We start from the raw sequence: 21731 nt of genomic DNA, 5'->3' as shown, positions 1-21731 counted from the left end.
CGAATAACCATGGCCTGCCAGTTCCCTATACAGACTACAGAAGATATACTCCCAATGGTAGGATTCATGGAACAGGCAGGCTTCAAATAAATTCCATTAGATAAAACCTGTAATTGAACCATGGAAAAATTTGTAAATAAGTTGTTCTTTCTCGGCTCCGCATAGCACACAATCCTTTTTGCTGAGGACCGCGACCTTCCTGTGTGTGAGTCCTGTGGCACCATTTTATCTCTCAAACATATTTTAATTCACACGTTTTGCCGCTATTAACCACCTGACTGAGCATTCCTCTTTTAAAGATTACCAGGACATTATATAACCTTGTCTCGACGCGTAATAGCCTTTGTCGTTAATTAATCCTTTCATCATGGACGTGTTCCTTCGCAAACTACACTGCGTCCTTGGGGAGAAAATAATTTAATTCCAAGTGCAATAGAAACAGCTAGTCAGCCACAACTGTAGAGCAAAACCTGATTTGAATTTTTGTATCCATTTGTTTGATTTAGCGAAGTCGAAGAACTTCTTGCGCCAGAAGTTCTAAAATTCAAGAAAGATTCTGATACATGGAGCAGGTGATCCACAAGGCTGATTGAAGGTATTATTTCGTAATTTACAATAGTAAAACTAAGAACTCTTTTCAAAACTTAACAGGATTAATGCTCAATAATCATGTTCCCTACCTATAAGTAAACAGAAACCTTCAGTTTACCATGAATCCAATTCCCGTAACTCTTTGAATAATTATCATCTCGGAACGCTCTGCTTCTCAACGATATAATCAATGTCTTATGTTGTACAGAATAAACAGACTGCTTGATTGCCATCGGTAATTGCCTACGAGTTCCCGATGTTTGCATTTGGGGATTGGTTAATATTAATTGCTGGTCTCGCAGGTTGATAGCGTGTATACCTGTCTGTGAATAGCATTCGATTCTTTAATCTATCCCGCCTTGTAATCATAAAATTACAATCCAAATAATTGATTTCTTTCATCGGCTACTGTTATTATTACAGCATAAATCATAAATAAATTAGATAATAATAGAGAATATTCATACTGTTCCTATTTCCATATGGTAAAAATCCAGTTCCTCTTCAAACTTAGCCAAAACCGCTGCTTCTGCCACTAGGAAGGCAACTTATTCTAGTCTTGTAAAGAAGAATCAGACGCGCCAGCAACTTAGGCCATATTGCGTCGTATATTGGGTGTTCTGTGGTCCATTTGCTGTTTGGTGGATGAAAAACCCATGTTTCCCGAAGATAAAACCATGCTACCCTTGTCTGAGGCTGATTAACTCAGCCAAGTTGTGAAAAAGGCCAATAAAATTACTGCATACATTGAAGGGATTAGAACTGAAGTCTTTTGTCCCCAGTATGGAGGAGAACGATGCTACCCATGAGGTCAGGTATAAGACGTTGTTGTTGTAGGGTTTTAGAAGCATCAGCGACTAAGGCCACATTGCTCCGTGTTTATTATCTGTGTTCTGAGGTCGATTTTCTGTTTTCTGGAAGAAAAACCAGAGTTTCCGGGAGAAAAAATCACGCTACCCTCGTCTGAGATAGACTAACTCAGCCGCGTTGTGAAAAAGGCCCATAAAAATTCCTCCCCTCATCGATGGGACTCAAACTCAAGTCTTTTCCACTCGGTGTGGGGAGGACAGCGATCCTACCAACTTGTGTTCCCCACGAGGGGGTATATGACGTCCTCATCTAGCAGAAAAGGATCCTATAAGTCATAGACAGGACATCATGTAAACATAAATAAATCTAAATGATTACTACAAAATAAAAGTTCATCGACAAATCAAAGATGTGTAAGTTTCTTATAAAAAATCGAAATTATAAATTATAAATGAAAGCCCATAAATAATCAACATCATAAAGGCTTAATAATAAAAATCATAACTAAAACCCAATATAAATGAATCAAAACCATCAAAATTTTAATCTAAAGAGTGAAAGTTTCTAACATTTGAAGCGAATAATTTGCCTAAGTTTTCAAGTGTCCCTGTAATGTGAGCGGCACACCAGGACACCACTTCACTATGTGTTCTTGATTGCATAGTCCAGCCTCCAAACTGTCACAAAAATGTTAATTCAAGTTGTTTAACGTAGGCGTAATTTCTGTGTGCCTGCTCTATGATTCATGTTATTTTGGTTATCTTGCACAACTCAATCGATATTTCAACAAAAAAGTTAATTAAAACCTATTGTAAGCTTCCTATTTCATTGTGTCTTTAATCAATGAAGCCTCACTTATTTCCTTAGTTTAAGAAAATTCTATGGCGATATTTATGCAATGGTGTTTTGTGTTGTTATCGAGGTTTCCAGAGGACTCAAAGGCATTTCAATATAAAATACCACCAGCCTAATCCGAAAATTAATTACGCTTGAAAGACCAAACAGCATTAATCTCTGAAGTGCTTAACTTTATCAAGGTGCAATTATCTGGATATACGTATTAGTAAGTGAAGACTGAGCACTTGGGACGCTGCCATCGCTAGAGAAAAATAAAACTCCTAAATTGTAATTCGCAAAAAATGACATTGGCAAAGTCGAATTCATTCAGCTTTTTCCATTATACGTTTCGGATGCAAAAGTAAAGAAAATCGGTAAACAACTTTTGGATTTTTATTCTGTGATGGAATTTATAAATCACCAAAGTTACTTTAATGTTTGGTTTTGATTTGATTTGGGTTTTTATGTTCCTTAATGTGATTCGGTTATTATTGCGTTTGCGAATTACAATTTGCGAATCAACAGTTCAGAAATCCGTTTCATCTCTTAGAGATGGAAGTTACCATGACAACTACAAGATATTCATAGTTAAAGTGGGATGCAGCCAGTACTCATACTTGGAAAAGTCCCCGATAAAATGGAGATGCACTTCTTTGACTTAATTGGATCCATCCCAAATGGCGCCATGATGAATCAGTGATTGGCAATTAGATCTAATTACCACAAATACCATAGAATGCAAAGTGTGTGGAAGGTATGCGCGTGACCAAGAAAAACTAACGCATAACGTGAATTAGCCGTTAGACAGGAGAGAGAGGGAATTAATCTAATATTCCGTAATGGGTCGCCAAGGTCATCCAGAGCTGTTCGTTGGTCCCATTTGGACTTGTTAACTCTTAAGTGCTCCTACAAACCCAAATGAAATGGAGAAATTCAGAGAAACCGGCGACGCTCCCTCTTTCATATGCAGATTATGCAAATGACTGCATATGCGGAAGTGGAATTTTATTTTCGCCACGAGTTCTGCGTGTACTCTAAATGATGAAGCCACTTTCCTTTGGGAAGAGTTTAATGGACACTTCGAAAACGACGCTGCGTCGCTTGATCTGAAGAAATAGCTAAGAGGGTGCAAGGGGGAATGTTCCACTCCAAAAGTTTACCTAAACTTATCACAGCATCAAAATCTGTTTACTACGACTTTAAAATTTTTCATTTGAAAGAAATTAATTAGTGCACTGTCGTCGACTTCTTGGAGTGTTCCCCATGCCCGACGCCTTTTCAAGAGAAAGACTCCACTGAACCTTTAACTTGATCCATGGAGCCTTAGTTTTATTTAATAAACAAACTATCGAGAGGGAGATAGGGATGTTTATGGATATATTTAGCCAATAGCCTAAATAGCTCCCTAAACAGAATTCTACAATTATCGATTGTACCTTTTCATCAGACCCAGTTCCTTCTATGAAAAAAATTCCTCGAAGTCTAATTTATTTATACGTAACCGAGTGGTCAGGAGAGGAACTGCAGTAGCACACGCTCTTTGAGTAGACCGGGGTTCAAGCCCCTGACTGCTAAATACGGTCAATCTGCCAACCAACACTGGACCAGAGTGGTAAATTATGGTCCATTTCCCTCAACATGAATCGTTGAGAAGATTTGATAATAGCTGCAGTTTACCTTTTTTCACTGCCCTCGCGAATAGCACAATGGTTATGATTATCCTCATTGAAAACCATAGAGATGAATCAATGAGACTGTAGAAGGGTTTAGGATAGGTTGCATATACCCAGTTATTTTGAGTGTATCAAGCCATTAAGGTTAATCACGAAGACTAATTCGATTCAGAAGTGATTCCTTGGATTGGAAAAGTGTCATATTATCGCCACGCGATAGAGGTGGTGTTAAAAGCGAAGTTGATAACTATAAACCGGGCCATCTGATTTCACTGATAGGGAAAATCATGAAAAAATGTCTGAGACAGGAATTTTTAATAGAAAATTCCTTATATGCATTAAATAAATACATTCCTTATCTAATGCATTGTTTCTTTTTCGTTAAGTTTCCAGATGTCTTCCTGTCCACCAGAGGCGCTGCTGTAGGAAAACCAAAAATGGATTTCTTTAATAGCTTTAAAGCTGTTTCGTAATTATCTTATTATGAAATTTTAATAAAATGTTTTATACTAAAATTTATATATTTTACTGAGTCACTTTAAAAAGTATTTTTGTTGTTTGATTACAGTAAGATTAATTTTAGAAAATTAAAATAAATTTTCGATTATTTCAACATCAGAATGGCAGAACAATTGATTAAAATAGAACCACATTGATATAAACAAAGCGATCATATTTATTGATTTTTCAAGTTACATGGTACAATTACAGAGATTATAATTGAAGTTTCTTCAAGGAGTATTTGGAACACTTCGGGCCCTATTGGCTGGAGGATTAGCAAAAAATGAGTGAGAATAAGGGCCAGTTGAGCGAATAGGACTGGGAAGATTTCTTCTTCTCTTTAAGCGGCACATGATGACGTCTGCCATGGATTTACGGAACTTATCCGAAAAGAAGGCATATAGAAATGGGTTGGCTCCCGAATTCATGTACAAGATGAGGGTTGTACTGATCGTTAAAATCGCCGATCCTGAGCTAGTGCCGTCATATTTTGGTGACCAATATTGCCATAGTTTTCGGGCGTGAAAAGGTAAGTTGCACATAGCGAATACGACGACAACAGCGATCAATAGACGGATGACCTTTCGTCTGGCACGCAGAATGGAGTTAGCTGAATTATTTGAAAAGGAGTGTTGATTTTCTATCGGAGAATTGAAATTTCTACGAGTCGTAAGCGTATGGGAGTATTCATCTTGCTTATCAATCCCCTCTGAGTCTTTGCAATCGTACACGACCGTGCTGTACCTTGGGGTAGAAAGGTAGCTACACTGGAGCTCGCGGTCAACTACCACAGAGCATTTCGTCAAGGATCCTTTGGGGTCACAGTTGACCACAGTTTTTAATTCCCCGAAAGAATCGAAGTGCAAACAAGTTCTTTGTGTTCTGGGAGTAAAAGAATGCTTTGATGGAGTCATTGTTCCAGGTAGGTGACTCTTCCACAATCGGATGCAAATGATGCAATAGAGGACTGTAATTACAAGCAGAGGCACTAAAAAGCACACAACAAAGTTGATTAAGTCGTAAATCTTCGAGTCGTATAATGACCGCTTCAAAATACACAAAGTCTCCTGGTCGCCATTAGCCGAAGGTACCTGAATGGTAGCATACATGATCAATCTAGGACTGCAATAAGCTGCAGTGAGTACCCATACGCAAATAATAACGATTCGAAGTCTTCGGATTGTAATAGCACGTTTACTCCACATCGGATGGATGATGGCCAAATATCTTTCGATGCACACTACCATTAGGATCTCGATGGATGCCGTATAGCTGAGGCTGTGCACAAAATGGTACATTTTACAGAGAAAATCACCGAAGGCCCAATGAGCGATGAGGTAGATGGATAAATTCTGATAAACACAAAATAGTCCCACGCAGAAATCAGCAAATGCTAAATTAGTCAGGAAGAAGTTGGTGACTGTGCGCATTCTCCGATGAATAATGACTACTGTTATGACCATTAGATTCCCTAAAAAAAAAAAAAAAAAAGACGATTTTTATTAAAATCTTATTTAAAAATATATTATGGTGACAATACTAAAACTATAATTTAAATGATTTTTTTTTTTTTTTTTCAATGATCGCTATGTATTCTTAGGGCCTACTTGTAGTAGGGACAATTTCATTTCCGCCATCTGGTGTATAAATATAAAAATACATGAAAAAATAAGTTATCCGATGCCCAGAATCATTTATTTTTATATCAGTGGTAGCCATGATTTAAATATCTTTCGAGCATTATGGTCTGTACCTATAAACATAGGTGTAAAGACGAATACAGTTGACATATTCTTTTGCCAGGAAATTAATATGGACAGCTAACTACAGCCTGATATCAAAATATGGACAGCTAACTACAGCCTGATATCAAAAAAAACGCGATATGTTCAATTTATTTCGTTCTTCAAACATAAAGCAATTCGCCTTCGGACAGGTCATAATTTGGCTGTCAAAAATCCTTTCGAGTTAGTTTGGACAGAAAATCGATGGTGTCTGGAACTTAAAATGGTTGTATGGATTTATAATACTCGAGAGAATTAACTGCGCATCATTTGAGTATTTAATATGCAAAGTATTCCACAATAAGAAAATTTAGACGATACACAAATTAATAAGACAAAAATCTTAATTATATTTCGAATTTATCAAAAATATTAAATTATTTTAATTAATACCACTTGCCAAACGATTACTGCATTTACCAATATCACAAATTCTGTTATTAAAGTGTCACTAGCCCTCTATCGGGGTTCATTTATTACTGCTAAATATGTTTATTCGTAAATAAATTCTCCCAACATATTTATTATTAAATTTAAAATATCAGGGTAAAGATTTATTAAACGAAACTGTCAATAACTTTGAAAATATATTTTGCTTTTTAATAAGATAAACATTAAATCTGACTTTTGACGTCATAGCGCGTGACAGCTATGAAGGTAAATCTAATTTAAGAAGCAGACGTCATCTAAGTACTTTTCCATGGATTGTAGACGCCTAACGGACGAAAATAAAATGCAAAAATTCTTAGAAAATTCAAAAAATCAAATAAAAGTTAATTTATTTATTTCACAGTCTGTTAGAGATATAACATTTTGAATTATTTCAGAAATCACTAAAAATAATGTTTAGAAAAAAAAATATTGCTTTTAAAATGCATTTCATGAATTTAAAATTTCAGCAATTAAATTATTGTTATATATTTTTCGTAAAAATATTGCTAAATTTAAAATTCTCGTTAAACAAATCAAAGAAATTTTAGAACATCTTAGTACGAGCTATAACTCGTCCTAACATGTTCTAATACAATCTGTAGTAAGAAGATTGTGAGCAACTTTACGAAATCAGACATTGTTTTGATGATGATGATGATGAATATCTTTATCTGTAATCGAAAATACGTTCATACCTTTTCATCCCTGCCCACTACAATACACTGTTTTTCCTTTCTCTGAGCGAAAAATAACTAAGAATTTTGAATAAGGAAGTAAAATATAAAGTAGATTGTGAAACAGTTTTACTTTCTCTAAAATTAGTTTTAGAGATATCGGTATGTACGATCTGCTGGTATAATTCCCACGTTGCCGACAGACCGCAATTAATTTGTAAAAGTTATAGACTATTAAAAGCTGACAGCAAAAGTCGGAAGAAAGAATAATTTAGTTAATGAGTTTAAAAAGAGAAATCCTAATGACTTTCGGGTTTCTAAGAAAGATTTAGATAATAAGAATATTTCGAAAAATTACATATCCCGTTCTACGTGCTAATATTTAATGGGCTTCTGGTAGTTTTTTCTTCCAGACCAGAAAGGAAGACTTCTAATGATTAACAAAACCATCATCATGGTACACTACTAAGGAAAAATGACATTTTTCTAGAAATTCTCTCAGTGGTAAGTCCTATTAAGTAACAAATTGTTCATGGGAAGAGAAATTTTTTTTACTAACTTTTCACATGGAGGAGCTAAGGTTCACACTAAGATGACTTTGAGAGTCTTAGAAATGGCAATTAACTCGTCGTCTCTCTACGAATTATGCTGTCATTAAAAGAAGCAGTTCATTAACTGCGCACATTTTCTGCTATTCCAGACTAATACACTAAGTAATTTTAGATCCTTTTCTTTAAAAAAGGATTTAAAAAAAGATCTAATCACGTTGAAAGTCTTAAACTCACCAAAAACTTTCGCCTTGGTCAATTGCCTCTAATTACATAACAGAAATTGAAAAACCCCTTTAAGTTTGATTATAATCCCTGATTATTAGTGGTGTATATTTTACAACCAATGCTGCATCGATTAGTTTGTTCATTATACTGAATTTTATGACACCATATTTGTTTGAAACTAGTTCAGCCAAAGATACATTTAAAAATTTAAAATACGATACTTTAAGTTTATCATCAAATCTACAGAACACCGATTTAAAACATATAAAACAATGCGCCTCAGATATAAATATACATAGAGCTGAATTTGTACAATCAAGGAACTGTTAAGGAGTAGTTAACACCTTAACAAAAAGTTTTAATTATTCTTGTGAGTTAATAAAAACATCATACAAGATAATCAACTCCCTTAATGATAAATGCATTCTTCGATGTTTTCTTTTCTATTTTGATCGGGAAACAGGAAGTTGATATTTTCGGTCACTCATCCCTGAAGATCGCAGTTACATTTGTAAACAAAACATTGAAACGATGGCAAATTAAAATTATTGATTTGGTCATTAAACCAGATCAATGACCCTAAACGAGTCGTTCACCAATTTCGTTTACAAAATGGCTCGTCCTGTTCCTGGCTAATGAGCTGTCAAAGCCAATTAGTCTGACCATGGAAAATTAACAATGGGGTGATAATTAAACTGACATGGAATATATTCAGCAAAATTATGATGGAGAAATTGGTATTTAGTGCCAAAAATAGCGAAGAGAGTAGCGAAACATTCTACTTTCTCCTTAAAGAAATGTGAAGGAAAATCGATAAAAGATCGAGTAGTGCCAAAACACTTCCGCTGTTTTCAGGTTGAACGAATTTTGCGCGTCAGATTATCTTTTCTTCTTTATCCATTATCTAAGATCTTGTCCAAACATATATTCCAGTGAAAACCTCTTCGCTTTTATATATGTATTCTATATCAAACATGTGCAAAGTGCTTTCTGCGGTTATCTTCAGCCAAATGTATTCACTTCTTTCCAAAAATACTGAGACCCAGTTGCATCAAAATGAAATGGCATGTCAGGACAGGTTACAATGACCACCTATCCTAAGCCATACACGCCAATCACAGACATTGTGGGCCGTAGAGAAAAGATGATCCATTACAAAGAGACATGATAGTGGCGTAATAAGTAAATATTAAATGCTTAATTTTCCATTAATGCTTAATAATGCTTAATTTCCAAAGAAATCATTAAAATTAAAGCAATATTTTAACTAAGAGGTTCATTTTTTGGTTTGGATATAAATTAAAACTGAAAACCTTAAGTAATTCTGAATTTAGATAACAGCTTACAATTAAAGAGAGATTTGATGAAACAATGTTTTCAAGTCCCATCATATCCTAATCAACTTTTTATCAACTTTTTATCAACTTTTTTAAAATTCTAATCAAAAATTAAATCAAGCATGCATTTGAAAGAAGTATGTCTATTGATTGAAAACATCAAGTAGGGTCAGGAAAAGAAACTGAAATTTATACATCAAATTGTTAGAATTTCAAAAGAAAAGAGAGATTTCTATCGAAGAGAATAGAAACTTACGATTACATTTCGAAAGCAATGTATACAGTAACAGTAACTTTAAAAAACTGGAACAGCTGTTGTCGTTGTAATAAGGTTTTAGGAGCATCGGCGACTAAACCCGTATTGTTCCGTGTATACTGTCTGTAAATTGTGTGTGTTCTGGGTCGATTTTCTGTTTGCTAGACGAAAAACCCAAGTTTCCGGGAGAAAAAACCATCGACGTGATTGGAACTCTGGTCTTTTCTACCCAGTGTGGGGAGGGCGGCGATTCTAACTGGAACAGCCAGCTGTTCTAGTTTTTAAAATAGTTCATTCAGTTTTATAATGACTAGCTAGCTAGCTAGCTACGAAAAGCTAGGTACTTCTTATTCTGTTCATTCAATTCTGTTTTAAACAAACCAATTTTCTACCCGAAATTTATCGATATTTTCTTGATTAGTATTACCGGTCAATGCCTTCTTAGGAAGCCTTTTTTGGTAATTACTGGTAATTAAGGTTCCCCTTACCATTAAGGTAATTTACAATCTCTAAAGCTCTCTTGAGTTAATGACTTTTTACAACAAACTTCTTTTTCCGTTCACCAAGTCATTTGAATAAACAGGTCTCTGCTGGTGTTTTTATTATCGTCTCTCTCTCTCTCTCTCTAAGCACGTCGCCAAACACTAAAGCACTATGTCTATCTTCACGATGCTTTGCAGTATGGCATGTCTTTAACTGCCAGCGCATAAATCACTTTTATAAAACTGCCAAAAAGCAGGCTACTTCCGAAAGTTTTTAAAAGAAAAACCTGAGATATCAGTGTCTCCTAAAGGGCAAAAGATGATTACTTGCAATTTTCAGTTTGTCAGCTATATTTGTTTTATCTACAACGATAAAAGTCAATAACGATAGATCGTTTACTGGGGAACTACCACGAAACTTTTGCAATCAAAGATGTGATAAATTTTATCTATCTGATTATAGCCTTGTCTAGACAATTTTTTAATCCTTTAATAACTGCTATTAATAAGAAGATCTGCTTATGGCAGTTATCTTGACAAGTTGGATATAAAATTATTAATTTCAAAGAATAATCCTTGGGAACAGAATAATCCAAAAGGCATTTATTTTTACTCATTAGAATATCCTATTTTTTATTGGTTTCAAAGTACTTGAATTTTTGAACTAAGGTTGTATTTATTCTAATTTCTTCCTACAAAAATCCATGTCTTTTCATCACCTTTTATTGGAAAATGACATCTCTCCTCTTAGAACTTAAAGTCTTGGACCATCCAAAAATTCACAATGAACAAGTTCTGGTGAGTACCGAATACAGAACAAGAGTTCAAAAAAAACTTCATCTGTTATATTATCTCTCTCTCTCGTTTGCTGTTCCATTTGAATCAGCTTCGTATAATTGTTTTTATTGTTCTATAGAGGAACTGGATTCCATTTGTAAACTTCCTATCCAACGTCTCCTTTAATAACCTAATTTTCTTCCATTGCTCCCTGAGGAAATATATAAGACTTAGCAGGGAATTAATGACCCGGATGTGCTGTGTTTAACTTTAAGAAAATGGCGAAAAAAATTCCATTAAATAGATTAGTTTCCTTTCTCGTGAAATGAATACATTTGCCAAATTGAAAGAATTCTCTCAAAGTAGGTCATTATCATAAATTGCAAAACTTTTGTTAGAAAATTTTAAGAAATCAAAAAATCATTTGCTCTTTCGATTATTTCAACAACTGAATAGCACGGTGGATAAATTGTTATGCAACCAGTGTGTCCATAAACGTCAAGACTGAAGTTATATAACGAAGGAACAATTTTCTGTCTGGTTTTTAAAAGGAAACGCTAAAACTTTAGTCAAAACAAATGAATACCCAATGAAAGTTCTTTTATTAAGGCTAGTTCCTTAAATACCAAACAGTTAAATGAATTCAAAATTATTAACCATAACCTAGGTTGCCTTACAAACTGAAAGTGCAAATATGTTTTTAACTTGATTTTCTTTTTGTCCTTTAGTTTCTGGGCATTAATTAATTTATTTACACTGATCAAAACAATAAGGAATCACTGGATAGATTATTCAGTCCCGAGGTCTGGGAGGAGTTCCTAAAGACCACTTCAAGGGGCTGTGATTAGCAGATTTCAGTGGGGTTTCGGTCACATGACATGCAGATCGTCCCTCGAACTCACTATTGCCTGTATAATGCATAATATGGTTAAGCTGCTAATGCCCCTAAAAATCAAAGCAGTTCAGACAACGAGTTTCTCTGGTATTGCGCTACCTTTAAACAAATGACTAATCTACCATTTATTTACAAGATGGGATACTGTTATGATGGCCTCTTTCAGGACTTGGTCTCTCATCAGGCTTGGAGTCTTTAAATAAATGAGAGAAAAACAAAACAGTTGGTCGTTCCATTTGTTTTGAAGTAGAGCAATAACAGGCAACTTGTTACTGGTCTATGGCAAAGTCTCTTAAATAAATGAGCAGTTGTCCACTTGTCTGAGTTGATTGTGGTATTCTTTCTATCTTATAAACTGAGATGAGAAGAGCTCATCGAAGATACGTGCGGTAATATGAAAGGAAATTCTGGATGCTTTTTGTTCCTGGAATTTTATGTGTTGTTTTTATTGTGGGAAGAATGGCTACTTAGACTATATTGCACCTATCAACATAATTGAGACTACATATGATGACTCCTATGGGAGCAGTCAAAAGAGGACATATAGTTGAATTCCTTTCAGAAAAGAAGAAAAAAAAAAATCAGAGTTTGGGTCATTACCTATATTATGGCAAAGAGATAAAGGTGCTTGTAGATCTGAGAGGAAATTGCGTAGGATCATTTCCTGTAAGATTACTCCTATTGGTACTGAAGCTAAAGGTGCATTGATTTCCCGGTATGCCAGTGTCTGTGACAGAACAAAATATAATTTGCCAATGTTTATGGAGACGCATCAGCTTAGATCTGACGTTTAAATCTCACAAGATCATCAGAGCAGCGATATGAATGGACAGTGTTCGGAATACTGTTTATTTATTTTGCAAATAGTGTCAAAGTGTTGTGGACCTTCTTGTATATGAGAGAGAGAGAGAGAGACTACCGATAGTGGACTTGGAAGGGTCTGTCTTGAAGAAAATGTTAAATACAATAAATTCTCTCATATCAATAGAATGGACATCGCTTAAGATGGCATTTCATCATGTGGTATCATAATTAGATTAATTATGATCTGCTTTTCCGAAAACCAAATTTTTTCAGATTCTTTCCTAAAGGGAAACGAGATTAGTGAATGGAACAAAGGGTTGCTGTAACCAAGAAAGGCTTAAGTTCTGCAAATTGCGGCGTCTGGAAACTAAGCACCTGCGCGGTGATCTAATTGAGGTGTATAATGCCTTGAATGGATCGAGAAAGCTCAATGCTGATGGGTTCTTCCTCTTGCTCAGATTACTCACCTGAGGAGGCATAAATTGAAATTGAAGAAAGACAATTGTAGAATAGATGTGCGGAAATTTGCCTTTAGCCAGCGGGTGGTTGATAGTTGGGAAAAACTTCCATCGTAGTGGAGTTCGACAATTTAAATAAGTTCAAGGCAGAACAAAACGAGCATTTGGAGTGAATGAACTTAAGATACCAGATTGATGGTGCATCATTTTATCCATAGTTTTATTCAAGCAGCTTATAAGAAAAATCGATCAATAATTATGAAGAACAGAATGATTTTTCTGGTTTGAGGATTGCAATTATATAGGGATTATGCCAGGAACTGGAAAAGGAATATTCAGAAAAGATCCGATGGGAAACATTTAGCAGTGAGGATAATGATTTCTCTATGGATTTTTGATCGATATGTTGGAGCATTATATAGTAAATCCCATTAAGACCATGGACTGATCCTTGAGGTGGTTATGGAGTCAGTGAATAATTGGTTACAGGTAAGGAACTGTTTCTTGCTTTGTTATATTTTTCGTTCCACCAGTGATTAACAAGTCCACGACTTCTTATTTCAGACTGAAGAATGAAAACCATTTCAGCTATTCGTATTTTGAGTTGCGAGTTGGATAAACTGGTCGTAAAAAGAAACAGTATTTTTGTGCAATATTTCTAAATTTTCCATTTTTTTTCGGGGTTTCTGCTGTTATGGAGTGAGGAGTTTTAAATTTTACATATTAACAGATACTGGTTGCTGTCGAAAAGGTTGTCGAGTGTGGTCCTCTCAATAAATGGGAAGAGAATCGGAGAGCAGATGAACAGATCTATTGCAGTGGTTGATAACATTTGACCCTATTGGAAAATGGATGTAACTGGTTGAGAAATATTCAGTGTTAAATACTGTCTGCCGAGTAGCACTTCAATGAGCTGTCCTCGTCCATCTGAGGAGGAGGAACCCCTTAATGGATGATGTCCATTAAAAATCTCCTAATAAACAGAGGGGAGACGGCATTTTCAGTATAAGGGCTTCAGTTCTTGAATTGTACATGGATGGAAGATAGATTGAAACGAAACGAGTGCTGAACGACTCCCCTGGAAAGGTTATTTGAACGTTTTTGACAAATGATCGGAAATTAGATTCAACTACATTATGACAAATAAGTGCCACTGTGTTCACAAAACATCATTTGCACATGCTGTGGTCCACTAATTGTTTTGACCAGTGTAGTTAATTATTCATAAGTAAATTTATTATTTAACTGCACCGAACATCCGATGACTTACCAAAAAAGCAACAGCAAAAGACAAAAGAGTATGCTATCACTAGACATACTCTGACATACAACTTGTTGAATATATAGTCACCAGGGTCACTGCTGGAAAACAATAGTGTTGTTTCACTAAATCCCGTAGCATTTGTATCATTAAAGAAGCTTCTTAGCGAACATACATCGCACAATTTATCTTCCAAATTGTTTTCTCCTCTACTGTCCAGCAGGGGCAATGGTGGAAGCATTATGATGCCACACGCCTTTGTATTTTCTGAATCTGGATGTCCTCCTAAAGTTTATTGAAATCTGAAACAAAGAACAAATAAGAATTAATTAAAAATAAAATATACCTCCGAAAGATCGCGCTGTTGTCCCCTGAAATAGTAATTATATTAAGGGCACAATCCAATGAATCAACCAACAGCTAGGATCATTGATCTTTACTAACAACTTCGAAACTCTTTAAATAAGCAAAGCAAATTTATACCAATTACGATGAATAGTTCATAAAATGATGATGCATGTGAAGTTTACTTTTAAATGTTGGAACTACGTAGTGGTTGCTACAGGCAACATTGGGAGATGTCCTCGATAAAATATTGGCAAATCAAAGCTGTTTTTTGCTGATCTAAAACAAATGGAACTTGCAAACCATTAGTACAGTACTTTGCTGACTCTAGACTCTTTCCTAACTATGAATAAAATGTTATTTTCTACGTAGTTAGGAAAGATGTAGAAATAATAAAATGGAAAAAATAACCAATAGGAAGCCAGTTGCAGAATCCCACCGTATGTTGTCTGATCGAACACACATATTGGATTGATAATTCTTAAATACACTAAAACTGGTAAAATATATTCAAGGGATCGTTTTAGTTGGAATTGATTTTTCTCACCCTACACACTAGATATTCTCACTGCTGATACCATCACCTTGCCCTCGTGGTTAGCACAGTTGGTAGAATCGGCATCCTCCCCATACCAGATGGAAAAGATTTGAATTCCAGTCCTGCCGATGACGTGAGCAATTTTTATGGGCCTTTTTCACAATTTGGCCGTATTAGTCGGTCTCAAGCGAAGGTAGCGTGGTTTTTTCTCCCGGAAACTTGGATTGTGTGTCCAGCAAACAGAAAATCGACCACAGATCTCACGCAATTTACAGACTGATCCTTGAGGAATATGGCTTTAGTCGCTGATGTAGGGTTCCGCAGTCTTTTCTCTATGTTAGTTGGAAACAAACCCGCAAATAAGAGATCCACTTCACTATCATGATAAAGTTGATTTTATTTCTGGGTTTGATGCCGGTTTAAAATCGTCAGGAGCAACTTAACAGTAGAAACAGAAAAAGAAATTTCCTGAGGACGTTAGCCTTCGTGACATTAGCCTTTTTCTTCATTTCTTTCTCTCTTTATACAATCTTAAACCCTCACTCTACTCCTTAACTGGCTCTAATGTCCCCTGAGAAATTCATATCGCAAAGAAAGAGTTCAGTTTTCTTCATCAATTGCTCTTGCAGATTTTTAGAAAAAGCCATTTCGAGTAATGTGCTATTTGATCCGTAGAGATTATTTGTTCTTAGTTAAAGCTTCTGTTGTCTTTGAATTCTGATGGTAAATCACCGCATAATAAGAATTTTTGTACAAGACCTTCCATTATGGGTAGTTGAATCCCATTGGCATTATTTATCTAAGAAATTTCTGTGTAGCTATGTTGTTTTGGCAGAGAAACAGGCGTAAGTAAATCGTTGCAATTCTAAAAGAAACTTATTCTATAAAAACATGATCCACCAGGATTTTCTTTGAGCGCAGATGAATTGCATTTTAATGTAGATCAATACAAAGTACCCATCATTTACTATCTCTGTAATGGCATGATTATCCAGGACATTTAAATAAGGAGTGGAGATGTCTGTGGTATTAGCATTTTTCAAAAGTTGACGCATTTTTAAAAACAAAGTGGTTAAATCTCAAAATTATCATATTTGAAAGAACTCCATCCTTCACATTGAAGAAATAACTTGAAACCACTGCGGCTTAAGATGGTTATTGGAATATATAGTATTGGCATCGCTCCAGATGAAGATATCCTAAGGTCGTTTATTCATTCATTTCATCATACAAATAGCTAGTACTAGATTTTTTATTAAAATTTAAAAGAGGCTAAAAATACCACAGACATTAGAATGGACTGAAAATGGCGAATGTTTTCTTGGTATATTGGCTATGTAGACAAATCTTCCATTTTTGTCCATTAGTAATGTCTTTTGGCTCCCAATTTCAGGAGATGGTGGTATGGTTATAGTACTGGTTAGGTTAGCGTGGACAAATTTCTGATGGATAACTTCCTTGAAAGTGAGAATATTTTCCCAGAGTCCTCTATAAATTCCTTCTTCTCCTCCCACAATGGAATTCAAACCCTTATCCCATTGTGTGATACTCAAAGACAACAATTTAAAGTCGTCAACCGTCTTCTAGGTTGCTTTCCCTGGAAGAAGTGCACTTCGGTGTCAACAGATCAGTACAATTCTAACCCCCTGTTAAAGGAGGTAGGATTATCACTGACAGCTAGGAATAATTCCTCTTTTGGATACTCAAGGTTATTTTACAAACTATTGGGATCATCAAACTCCAATATTCTTTTATAAGCGTATGCAAATTCAATACGTTGACAACATATCCTTAAATACCACAATTCCAGTTCGCAAAAATGTAAATCTTTAAATTTGCTTTGGAATCTTCAATTTTCTTCTTCATAAATTAACTTAAATATTAATGCAAAACTTGAATTATGCTTGTTTGGAATCAGTACTACCATCAATATGCTTTATTCCAACAGGAAGAGACTTATTTTTTCTCGCACAGAGATTAATATACAGATTCCTCAATAAATAAGGAGCCTCCATCATAGAAAATCCATAACAGAGTCTCTCTAAGGTAGCAGCTCAATTAGTTCTGAGCTCGAACAGGACATCGTAAACCTAGCTTCCAGACTCAGCGAACAACTGATTCTGCCAGAGTCCAATCGATAAACTTGGCCAGTTCAGCAATAAAGTATTTTAGCTGACACTCACAAAATGGAGATATCATTAAGCCACGACTACATTCCTCCGCAGGCAATATATATCATGATAGGAGTTATTAAATTACATCAAACTCCAATGATCTCATCTATGTTGTTAGCAGTAGCCTAAAGGAGAATTACAGTAGACAGGAATATCTGTTTCTAGAACATCCCTTCAATGATGCGAGGAACTTATGGATTTTTTCACTCTGTGGCCAAGTTAGTCGGTTTTAGGCGTCGTTGGCTAGGTTTTCCCTCCCGGAAACAGACAAATCGACCAGAAAAAACACGCAATTCACGAACATAATAAATTAACATTACTGGCTAGCTGGAAGAGCAATTACCATAACCTGATCTTTTCAGATTAATGTCTAATACCGATGGAAGGTCACAGCTGTCTTTCAATGGTCAGATGGTAGATGATATAACAAGCTGTACAACGTTACTTAGTTCTACAGTGTCGATTGACTCTATGCTGACTGGAGTCTGGTTTCTTAGTGGATTCAATTACCTTCCATAGCCTCACTGCTGGAATGAATCAAAAAAAAAATGTGTCTAACTATAACTCCAACAAATGAATTCCAAAATACTCTCAACAACTTGAGTTAAGGAGGATACTTCAATGTTTACTAAACCCCTTTATAAATAAGGCCAATTTTTGTCTTCGGTTTTTCAATGCTGTACATTTCTTACCAACCCATTTAAGAGAAAGAGAGATTTACGTCACCCGTGCATCATAAGAAGACTGCTGGAAGTTGATAGCTGATGCTGCTCCTAGACGTTTATCGATTGACACTCTCATAAACGGCTGGGCTGAACTTAACTCGGTAATAAGCCGCATTATATATATACTCACTGGCCAAAAAATTAGAAACAGTCTGAGGGAGTTTAGCTTCACATTTGACGATTCTTCCATCAGGATAGATTTCAGCTGCTGGATTGTGGTCGGTAGAGAACTTCGAAGACGGGCTGCGCTTTCTGAAATACAAGTATCCCAGACTTTCTCAGATTCAGATGTGGAAAATCAGGCGACCAGGGAGATGCTGGAAATCTTGGAAATGTTTCTTGAATAATCGGAAACAATATTTCCACGGTGGACAGTTGAGTTTACGTCATGAAAGAAACAATCGTAATCCAGGTAAAAATGAAACTTTTGCAGGAGAAGTTGGCCAGATATAATAGAAATATTCATTGAAGTAAACACAACCTTCTAACAGTTTATTTGGTAAGGACTGAGCGAACCCAGTCCTTACCAAATAAACATAATCCGTATACTGTTATATCACCTGCAGAAGCCGCCCATCTAGTCCCCTTCGTGCCATCACTCAAACTGTGGCACAAGAGAGTCTAGGCTTCATAAGGATCCCATTATGTATTTACCCACAGTTGCTGCAAAAAGTGTAAATCGAGACTCATCCCACCACTATCTTTTTCCCAATGTTCCACAGTCCATTGGTGGCACCACTCCAGCCCAATCATCGAAGTGGCACTGGATCTTTCCTGTTGATACCCAATTAGCTTTAATGTATTGTCTCATTCCTCAAGATCGGTCTTCTCAATGACCAGGTCGACTAGGAAGTCCCATCAAAGAGTATGGTATTTATCTGATACCAAGGGACCTGTGATCATACCATGTGATCGCTGATTCCCCAATCGTGATAACCTATAGATTTGATTATTTTTTACTGCATATACACTATGCTGGTCATTTTATTAGGAGCATGTCCTAACAGTGACTAAAGAAACCTTTACTGTTCCCATAAACATCTTTATCGAATTCTGTAAACCCAAATGTGTTTGATAACATTGACAATCTTGATGACCTTGCTTTTGCAACCTCTCAGAAGAAATTTCCTTGAGAGATTTCGTCTGATTACTTGGCTCATTGTCTTTCCTCACAGCAAGCTCCATCAAGCTGAATATTTAATAAAGTAATTTGAATAACGTCCTGCGTTGTTGTCATTAAAGTCCCGGCACTTTGCCAAGTCTTGGAATTATTAATAGCATTGCTGAAAGAAATCTTGGAAGATTTTTCAGCAAGAACACGTTTTGTATTAAAAATAAATGAAGGAACAAAAAACATCTTTGGGATGAAGACAACTGAAAGGTTATCAAGACATTCACTCATGATTCATTAATCTTGAAAGAATCCGTTAAATGCCACCAATGCAATTCGACTGCTCTTATGCATGCTTTCTTAAAACTGATAGGAGCAGCACTAAATACTGCATGCAGGGAGCTTTCAGTAGGAAGGCGAAAGTAATACTGCTTATCCAATAATTGAGGTTTGTAAACAATCTTATAATTATTATAAATGCTCACCCTAACGATCAGAAACAGTTATTAGGCCCACTATGATCAAATTTAGAGTCAATAAAGCATATTGATAGGGATTAACCGATCTTTCTGCCATTTTAATTTGATTTTGAGCTAAATATACAGCGGTGGACAAAAAAAAATTCACAATCCCTGGAATTTTGAATAAACCGCTTATAGCAAAACAATTCGTTCAATGAGAAGTTATTTTAGTGATATTTTCCAAGAGTGCGTCGTATGGTCTGTAAAATACGGTAATTTGAAGAATTCTTAAATGAATTTCAAAGAATGTTTTGTAGCTTACAAAATGAGTAATAGCCTCTCTGGTAAATTAGCCTTTAACATTCCCTAATCGCTCATTAGAGGAGATCTGCACCAGCTTTTAATGTTAGGGGAATATCGCATCCTCTTGGAGCCATTATCTTGATGGAACTGCATGCTGAATTACGTTTGCTACATTTCCAAAGACAAATATTTGAAGATGCTCCTTAACTGTCGGATAACCTCCCCGCATTGAAGATTTCAACAAAGATAATACAGAATGACTTCTCTTTTAAAATAGTGCGATCATTAGGGTCGCTGACCCTACAGAACTAAGTCCCCAATAATATTTGAGGAAAAGAAGCCTATTGAGGTTTGTTTCCCTTAAACACATATAAAACTTTGTAGATAGTTAAAGTAAGCACTATTGAAATTTTATAAAAGGGAAATGAAGTCTCATTTTTTCTCATTGTAGGTGATTTTTTTTCTATGAAAGAGTACGTCTTATGGTCTGTAAAATACGGTAGCTATTTCATGCATAAAAATCAAACTTTATTGCCAGCTTAAAGAAATATTAGAAGTTAAGAATATTAAGATTAAAAAGGGCAAATTTTATAAAAATAAACGGTAAAAGACAGATCGATAGAAGATAAATAGATAGGGATCAATTTCCTTGTTGCAGATGTACTTCCTAAAATAGGAATTTAGGAAATATGAACAGGAATTAAAGCTAAAAAACAAAAGGGGATTTTCGCTTACCCGAAGAAGAACTCAAAGAGCATCCATAATGCCAATAAGAATGTTTTATAGGCACGAAAAGGAACAGAACACAATATTTCCCTTCTCAGCGATCAGCCAACTCACTTGAAACTAAAACTCCCAAGCACTGACATCCCTCTGTTTCTGTCAGTTACTAGACACAGTGAAAGCGTGCGCAAGCGCACATCTAGAGCAACTTCCCTCGTGCGATCGCCGGTCCAGGATGATGTTCACACTTTGGTGTATGCTCTTACCAGCGCCATCTACGATTAGCATTTCAAGAAGCACGCGCGTACGTTGATGATATGCCATAGAAATGTTTCCATCAGGGATTATAAGATAAAGTGGGAGTTAAATTGTTAGGGTTCATAGAGCATATTAATTAACTATAACGTATGGTTAAAAAAAGTGTCACATTCCTCACCCACAGGGGGAATCATCATCTGCCCTTAGCACAACAACCTCCCCTGCGCAGATCGACTGCCAGTTTGATTACAGGGTTCATCTAACGATGCAACGTCAGCCAGTTCATTACCCTTGATCCCAATGAGGAGGGGATCCAGCAGAAACGGGTGTAGAATGCACATTTAAAAAGAGTGCAATATCTGCTGGACCCGGGTCAGGTATGGATGAGAATTATATCACATCCCCGATAAGCCATATTAAAGCTGTATACAGCTTTGATAATTGTAGGTTTTAATGTGGTCCAAGGCTAGTTCTGCAGCATACAACTCTACTGAGTATATACTGCATTTATCGGGGATTTTCTCAGATATTATTTCGGAAGATGGTGACAGCAGACGCTGTTTCTAGTCGGTGCATACACCTGGGACCCGTAATATGCACGGGCCCTTTTGTACACCTTGTTCCAAGTAGACTGTGGGTTTTAAGAATATCAGTCTTTTAACAAGTCCCAGGAATTTTTTTTAGGTTCTATTGAGATCGTGTTTTGTCCGAGCTTTAGTTTCGGATCAGAGAGAAGGGTCCACTT

At 35.9% G+C, this 21731-nt stretch overlaps 1 protein-coding gene across 1 annotated transcript; it reads right to left on the bottom strand.

Annotated features, from left to right (window-relative positions):
* Window positions 1-4569: 4569 nt before the first annotated feature.
* LOC150087484 (trissin receptor-like) lies at window positions 4570-20904 on the bottom strand. The gene is made up of 3 exons (XM_090372100.1): window positions 20741-20904; window positions 14358-14650; window positions 4570-5883 (listed from the first exon to the last, which is right to left on the bottom strand). Exons 2-3 carry the CDS (start codon window positions 14587-14589, stop codon window positions 4643-4645), a joined length of 1473 nt encoding a protein of 490 aa, XP_090228226.1. The 5' UTR covers window positions 14590-14650; window positions 20741-20904; the 3' UTR covers window positions 4570-4642.
* Between the last annotated feature and the right edge of the window lie 827 nt (window positions 20905-21731).

Source organism: Mastigoproctus giganteus, chromosome 4, assembly GCF_048544385.1.
Source record: "Mastigoproctus giganteus isolate SK-2022 chromosome 4, ASM4854438v1, whole genome shotgun sequence".
NCBI lineage: Eukaryota > Metazoa > Arthropoda > Arachnida > Uropygi > Thelyphonidae > Mastigoproctus > Mastigoproctus giganteus.
This window is presented reverse-complemented; position numbering and strand designations above follow the sequence as displayed.

Bases quoted from the DNA above. Each gene is read 5' to 3' on its own strand.
- LOC150087484 (XM_090372100.1), bottom strand. From the start codon at position 14,589: ATGCTTCCACCATTGCCCCTGCTGGACAGTAGAGGAGAAAACAATTTG. The intron at 5,884-14,357 runs GTAAGTCATCGG...TTTTTTTTTTAG, and splicing joins CTTTTGCTGTTGCTTTTTTG to GGAATCTAATGGTCATAACA.